This window comes from Armigeres subalbatus, chromosome 3 (genome assembly GCF_024139115.2).
Source record: "Armigeres subalbatus isolate Guangzhou_Male chromosome 3, GZ_Asu_2, whole genome shotgun sequence".
In the NCBI taxonomy this organism is placed as follows: domain Eukaryota; kingdom Metazoa; phylum Arthropoda; class Insecta; order Diptera; family Culicidae; genus Armigeres; species Armigeres subalbatus.
In genome coordinates this window covers 405,884,440-405,892,178 of record NC_085141.1, presented here as the reverse complement: position 1 = coordinate 405,892,178, position 7,739 = coordinate 405,884,440, and the positions used below count along the sequence as shown (strand labels likewise).

Here is a 7,739-nt window from a genome sequence, read left to right as displayed (position 1 = left end):
ATTATTCAAAAAAAACTAGGTAGCCTGAGGGATTTTCCACTTGACGAAGAGCTCATTCCTTCAAGTAAAACCCAGCAAATTGGACGCAAGTTGAACTCAAGAATAGTCAAGAAATAATCATGTCGTATAGTTTTGTATGAAGAACACAATTGGAAAATTCGATGTTAAAATAGGTATGTTGAATAAATGAAACAAAATATATTAAATTAGAACAAAAACAATTACTATATTGCGCTTATTTTGTTCTATTTTGTCTGTTCTACCATTAGGGCATACTCGGACAGGTAAGAAGGAAGTCGCTTTTCCCGCTGCGGTCGTTCGCGGTGATCCTCTCCAGCAGGACGTATGGATTCAGAATCCTGTCTTGGAGTTTCCGACGAATCGGTTCTGCGCCAGTCCCGGACTCTTTTGGTTTGCGAAACGTGACGCTTGAGCTGCTGTCCGTCCTCATCACATAGGACCAAATGACCATTACGTTCTTCCATCACGGTGTACCGCTTGGAGCTGAATCGGCTTTCACCTTTAGCGCGTGTTTGGCGTTCTACAATAACGGTATCCCCCGGTTTCACTTTACTTTCCTTAGCTCCACGACGAGCGTCTTCTCTTCGCTTCGAATGTAGTTTAGCCTCACGATCTCTATCATCCAATAACTGTTCGTCATGAGCTGTCCTACCGTAGTTCAGAAGCGGTAAACCGCGCTTAATTTTCCGACCAACCAAAACTTCCTCTGGCGGCATTTTTGTAATACTGTGATCTGCTGCATTGTATGCCTGTACAGCTGCTTGCAATTCTTTTTGGAAGTTTGCTTCTGTTGACAATGCGGCAGACATAGCTTTATTTATGTTTTTCATAAAACCTTCCACCAAACCGTTTTGCTGCGGGTAGAATGGTGTTGAGAATACTGTTTGTATACCACGCTCGGAACAATATTTGGCATAGTCTTCGCCATTGAATGGTGGACCATTATCCGACTTTATGGCCCTGGGGAAACCTTCCCTCTCAAATACAGAGTCCAACACCGCTCTGGTATACTCAAATTTCGTTGACTTGACTGGACGAGCAATCGCATATCTAGACCTGAGGTCGATTATGACCAGGATCGATATTCCTCCCAACTTTTGATATGGCCCGTTAAAGTCAATTGCGATAGTTTCCCATACGCTCTTTGGGGCAAAAGCCCTTTGCATTGGGGGCGGCCTTTCTGGGCGGCCATTCACGGCGCAAATAGCACATGTCTTGACCCAGTTTTCTGCGTCAGCAGCCATTCCCGGCCACCATACGCGCCTACGTAGAATGCTTTTTAGTTTAGCTTCTAGAGGATGACCTGCGTGAGCTATTTCCAAGGTTTTTTGCCGAAGGCCTTGAGGTATAACGATGCAACCGTTTTTCACTAGTATTCCGTCGACGAAAACTAAGTCATTTGCAATGGACTTGAATCTCATTAGTTTCTTTGGCCACGTCTGCGTTTCCATGGCACGAACTACCTACATTATGGACGAAAATGTTTGGAATACCGTCAGTTTTAATTATATTAACCAATATGATTTACCTGTATCAAGTTGTCGTCTTTCACCATGTATTCTCGAATTTCACTTTCAGTTAGGAATTCAATGCTGCGTGGTCCCAAGTGACAGACTTCCCATGGGCTTAGCTCTTCATTGAATGCATCGTCTTTCCCGCAGTATAGCCTCGATGATGGGTCCGCTATATTATTATTACCTTTAATATACTCAACATCATAGTTGTACGGACTGAGACGTAAAGCCCAACCATCGGCTCTTGTTAGTGCTCTTTTAGATTCCTCTCGTGTTCTACTTAAAATAAACGTCATTCCCTGAGCATCTGTCCGCAGGATGAAATACCTGCCCAGCAAAAAGTAGGAGAAATGCTCCACTGCCCATACTGCACTTAGTGCCTCGCGCTGGTTTTGTGCGTATTTTTTCTCAGTTGCTGTTAAAGATTTGGAGGCGAAACTGATTATCCGTGATTTCCCTTCGTCATCCTCCTGAACCAATACAGCGCCTAATGCGTTCGGAGATGCATCGGTATATAATATAGTTTTCTCTGACTCCGAAAAGAATCCCAAAGACGTAGTCGAATCAATAATACGTTGCTTTACCAGCTCGAAAGCGTTTTTCTGCTCATCTCCCCAACTCCATTTCAGTGCTGTAGACACCGACCACAGGGGAGCAGTTATTTCAGCAAAGTTTTTGATATACGGACTTACAAACGACGCGAGTCCGAGAAAACTCCGTAACTCCGAAGACGTAGTGGGGTGTCGAAAACTCCGGATATCTTTCACCTTTGATGCCTCGATATTGAAACCTTCCTCGCTGACTTCGTGTCCTAAGAAGCTGAGTCGTGAACAATCAAACTCGCACTTTGACGTATTGAGAGTAAGGTTATTAGACCTTAGCGTTTTCAACACATGGGCCACTGTTGTTCTAAGATGTTCAAGAGTATCCGCAAATAGTAGTATGTCATCAATATATATTATTTTATTCTCAACGTCCTTCAGAATGCGTGTCATCTCACGTTGGAACACCTCTGGTGCGCAATTCACGCCAAACATTAGGCGTGTAAAGCGGTACATCCCGTTCTCTGACAGGAATGTAGTCAGTTCACGCGATTCTTCACTCAGTTCGAGATGATAGAATGCATCTGATAAATCGAGCTTACTGAAAAATCTAGCTCCATGCAACTTCACTTTCATCTCATCTATGAGCGGTAACCGAAAATACTCCCGTTTGATGGCTTTGTTAGGCGCCCTCATATTTACCACTAAACGGAAGTCGGTCTTGCCCTTCGGCACAGCGGACATGCCACTGATCCATAGTGGAGCCGTATTTACTCTTTCAATAATCCCTCTTGTTTCCATTTGTTTGAGTCGCCGACGAGCTTCCTCGCGATAGGCGGCTGGGATATTGTAATAGGCATTTCGAACTGGCGGAATAGTATGATCGATACTAAACCTGACTTTTACGCCAGGTACTTTTGGAAACACAGACAATTGCTCGCAGGTGTTGACCATTCCGCCAACTTTCAAAAGCTCCATATCGCTAGCCGTAGCTCTACCCAGCAAAGACCTTCTACCATCTGCTACAACTAGAAAATCAGCCATAACAACTGGCTTCGTCAATCCTATTGCTTCTATCTTAGCACGGAAACAGCATTTTACCTGCATGGGCTTGTCCGATGCATAAGCTCGTATATCGGTGTACTTAGAAACTGGTATTCGCAAAACTGAAGCTGTTCCCAATCCAACTTGCATCTCTAACTTATGCCAGTCTGTACCTCCTATAACGTTCACATCCGCTCCGCTATCAATAAGAAATTTGATCGGGGTCGACGAACCGACGCGACAGTCCACGAGAACGTCTTGGAGGGATAGAGCATTGACAAACTATAAAAAGAACGCAAAATGAATAGTCCAATAAAAACCGCTTTATTCATTTGTATATTTTACATGATTACTATTTTACCTGTTCTTTTTGATCTTCTTCTACAGGAATTTCTGGAGATTTGTCCTTCAGCGTATTTACACGGTCCACTCGGCATGCTACAGCGAAATGCCCTCGCTGGCCGCAAGAGTTGCATGTTTTACTCAGGGCTGGACATACTCCACCTCTATGACTAAGCCTGTAGCATCTGGGACATCTGTAACGACGGCTTACATTCTCCTGGTTAGCTGATGACCGTTCATACTTGAAATTCTTCGTGGAACTTCCCGATGCCTGATGAATTGCTGACTGTCGTTTGCGCTGACCTTGCATGTTCCAGAACCTTTTGCTGCTTACCGCCAGGACATTCGGCTCGCATCCAGAAATCGAAACTTCGGATTGGAACGCTTCAGCTCGTGTCGCTGCTTGAACTATCGTGTTGGAATCATGACCGTATGTGCGTGCCGTTTTCTTTACTTCCTGATTCCGGAGACCCCTCAAGAGTTGCGTGCGAACGAACCGCTCCTGGTCCATCGGGCTATAGTCACATAGCAGCACCTTCTCTGTCAGCCGAGCATGAAATTTCACCGCAGATTCGCCCTCTTCCTGACACATTTTGGAGAAATCCTCGTGTTCTGCTGCCGGATCCGTCAAGGCCTTGAGGTATTGGTCGATGTTCTTAACCAATTGGTTGTAGCAGTCATCATCATCACTGGCGGGTCTTAGCTTCGCCGCACGCACAATACTTTTCAACTCATCACCCATGGATAGTAGGAGAAGTTCGACACGCCGCTTCGGATTCTTGAGGTTCGAAAGTGACACCGCAATCTCGAAGTCTTCCAAGAAGCGGATCCATGCTTCCCACATTTTGGTAGCCGGTACATTTTTCGGAAATGGTTTAATGTTATCCCATCGCACGGTTCCACCACTGGTGGATGAAACGGAAGGCGTCGGTTCGATCAATGGTGCAATGTATGGGATGGTCGGTGAGCTTTTCTCACCAGCCGTAGGTTCTTCTCGTGAAGTACGTTGCTTAGCCTTAAGCTCATTAATAACGTTCTCTAGTTCTAGCACCCGCGCTTCCAGCTTTTCTTTGTAGTCCGGAGCGTATGAATAGTGAGCATATTCGTCATCGGTATATGATTGGTCGGCCATAGGCGAATGGACAAGAGGAGCACGTACAAACTGTCCAGTTTGTACTTCATCATCAGAAGAGTCTCCGTTTTCACTCAACGATGTGCGGTGTGGCGCACGAACGTATTTTCCCGCGCCGGACATTTTGGATACGTGTGGCTTCTATTAGCAGAAATAAAACTATGTTTATCGCAAATACGGTGCTATGCTTTGTATAAACCACTTTAATTTATTGTAACAAATTACCTTGGTGTGTAAGATTGAGTACAGATCGTTAGCAGTATTTCGATAAATCACTGATCACTGTTTTGTAGTTCAAACTTTCAAGTCACTATGAACTTTCCTTCGTAACAGAAACTGTTGAAGTGTGACGACTTGTCCGAATGTGATGCGAAATTAAATTTTCGCGCTTCTACTGCTGCTATAGCACGCACACAAATGTTCACCTTCAAAATCCATTTGCACAATGCTACTGTGTGTGTGTACAATTTCCTACTTCTTCCGTTTCCGCTTGTATTAGTATGTGTGCATATCTAAGACGTATATAAAGCGAAATATTTCAACAGCTTCGTGTCAGCAGGGATGAGCGAGACACAAAGCACGCTCACTCGTTTGGCCCAGTGAAGTTCGTATTAGCTTTCCGTTTGTCGGCTACGAGAACAAATATAACGCTGCAAATCAGTATCTCTCTCTCTAACTTATTATGCTCTCTGAATGAACCTCTCAACACGACTTTCTGGCATTCCAAACAATCGAAGATTTTGCCTTTTTCCAGCTCGTACTCATATGTGAATTATATACTTGTTTTCCTGTCAGAGACAATTCTGTTTTTTTTTTCAACATGCGATCCTCCATGCACGCATATCAAGATAAATCAAATGTGTGTCCATTCCGGCTCACTATGAGTACACATGTATCCAACATATACCGTCCTCCAGACTTTTTTTTTTCCGATTTGCGGTCCTCAAAACACGCATCCTCCAGTTGCAGCCTTCTTAGCATGCCACAATCTTGCCAATATATGCGGTCTTCAAGACGCGCCATTTCCATGGCTTGCGGTCCTCAAGACGCGCCCTTTCTATGGCTTGCGGTCCTCAAAACACGCAACTTCCATGTCACAGCGGTCCTCAAGACGCGCCCATTCCATGGCTTGCGGTCCTCAAAACACGCAACTTCCATGCTACAGCGGTCCTCAAAACACGCCCTATTCATTCTGTGGTCCTCAAAACTCACAAATGTACATATACGCTTACTAACTATTGGAATATCCATGGTTTCCCATCTTGCGGTCCTCAAAACACGCAGTTTATTGGGGTGCTCATCTATACATCCCCATATTTTCCATTTTTCAATGTAACCATGTGGAACCATTGATATCCACCTTTGCAATTCTTATATTATAGATACACAGTGGGTGATTTCCTGTCCTGTCACGGTCGCCAAAATGTGTAGCCTCAAACTGTACCAGGAAATCACCCACTGTGTGGGGATAGTTCTAGATACACTGCTTACCTGAGTGACCGCTCGGCTTGCACTGACTGACTGTGACTGGAGCCTTGTATGTGAACCCAGTCAGGTTCATATGTACCCAGTGAGCTAGTCGAGTATATAATATAGGATAGTAACATATGTAGTTGGCTTACTCTACACAAATTTAGAAGGAGACTTTTTGCGTAGATCATAAGCAACATCTGGAGGAATTTCCGTTGTAATACTTGAAGGATTTTTTTAAGGAACTCCTGAAAGAATTTCCAAAAAATTCCAAAACGATTTTATAAGGTAAAAATTCTGGGAGTTTTGAAATTCTAAAAGAATTGCTGGAGGAATTTCCAAAGGAATTTCTGGAAGAATTTAGGATGGAATCCATGGAGGAATTTTCCAAGGAGTACCTTAAGGAATTTCCAGAGGAATTACAAAACGAACTTTTGAGGCAATTTCCGAAGCTACTCTATGGGGAACTATCGATAGCATTCCTGGAGGAGTTTCTGAAGCAATTCCTTCTAGAGGAATTTGCAAAAAAAAATCGTGGAGGAATTTTACAAGTAATTTCGGGAGGATTTTCCGAAAGATTTTCTGGAGAAATTTTGAAAAAAATATTGAAAAATTTATGATGAAGTTATTGAGGAAGTTTTCGAGGAAATGGGAGGAAATACCCAACGGAATTCCTGGAAGACGTTAGGAATGAATCACTGAATGAGTTTTCTGAGGAATTCTAGTGGGAGTTTTAGAAGGAATTTCAGACCTAACTGCTTGAGATACTTCCGACAGAATTCTTAAAGGAATTTCCGAGACAATCCCTGAAGTAAGTTCATAAGCAACATCTGGGGGAATTTCCGACGAAATTCCCAAAGAAATTTCGAAGGAATGCGACGAGGAATTTTCAAAAGATTTGCTGGGGGAACTTCCGAAGTTACTCCTTTAGGAACTTCCGAAAGAAGTTCTGAAGAAATTTTCGAGGAAATTTCTTAATAAAGTTCATAAGCATCTATGGAGCAAATTCCTCATGAATTTCTGGAGGAAGTCAAGATGAATATTCAAAGGATAATTCTATACGGAATATGTAGTGGAATTTTCCAAAAAAGAACTAGGTAGAATATCCCATTGAGTTGCTGGAGGAATTTTCTAATTAAATCATTAATGTTTCAGATTAAATATCAAGTCAAGACATTGTTCATACTGATTGGTCGTTTCTCCCGCAAATAACCAGTTTTAGGGATTTATACCAAATTGTAACTTTATCAATTGCGCCAAAATAGCTGGTATGACTGCTTAGTATGTACCTTCAAGTGAGAATTGGTCATATCTCTCACCGACAGTCTAGAGGTCTGATGGCAGCGTTGAGAATTCAAAAAATAAATCCGCTTACACCAGATTCGTACTTGTGACGTCGTGGAAGAGAGGCCTCAATCAAGACCTCGGACTTACGAGCGCTTTGTTATGCGTTGTGCTAAAAATGTGGGTAACATGTTGCTCTTATTCAATCACACCTTCATTGGAATTTGATTGATGTTCTCTAAGTCCAAATCAAGGTCAAATCAAAAAACAAGCCCAGTAAACGTCAAGACTTAGAGGAATTTTTCCTAGCAAACTGCACGTGCAGTGCCCTGTAAGATTGCTAATGTCGTTTCTGCTCGCGTGACTAACATCTCGGTTACTTCAACCTGG

General features: G+C 43.1%; 1 protein-coding gene across 1 annotated transcript; it reads right to left on the bottom strand.

The window, feature by feature from the left end:
- Window positions 1–245: 245 nt before the first annotated feature.
- On the bottom strand, window positions 246–4,955 carry LOC134223052 (uncharacterized protein K02A2.6-like). Its single transcript, XM_062702189.1, has 4 exons — window positions 4,821–4,955; window positions 3,483–4,736; window positions 1,550–3,403; window positions 246–1,484 (listed from the first exon to the last, which is right to left on the bottom strand). The coding sequence occupies exons 2-4, from the start codon at window positions 4,716–4,718 to the stop codon at window positions 246–248; spliced, it is 4,329 nt and encodes a 1,442-aa protein (XP_062558173.1). The 5' UTR covers window positions 4,719–4,736; window positions 4,821–4,955.
- Window positions 4,956–7,739: the final 2,784 nt, after the last annotated feature.

Excerpts from the sequence above, each read along its gene's own strand:
- LOC134223052 (XM_062702189.1), bottom strand. The coding sequence starts at position 4,718 with ATGTCCGGCGCGGGAAAATACGTTCGTGCGCCACACCGCACATCGTTG. Across the intron at positions 3,404-3,482 it reads AAGAAGATCAAAAAGAACAG|TTTGTCAATGCTCTATCCCT; the intron begins GTAAAATAGTAA and ends TTCTTTTTATAG. Across the intron at positions 1,485-1,549 it reads AAGACGACAACTTGATACAG|GTAGTTCGTGCCATGGAAAC; the intron begins GTAAATCATATT and ends TCCATAATGTAG.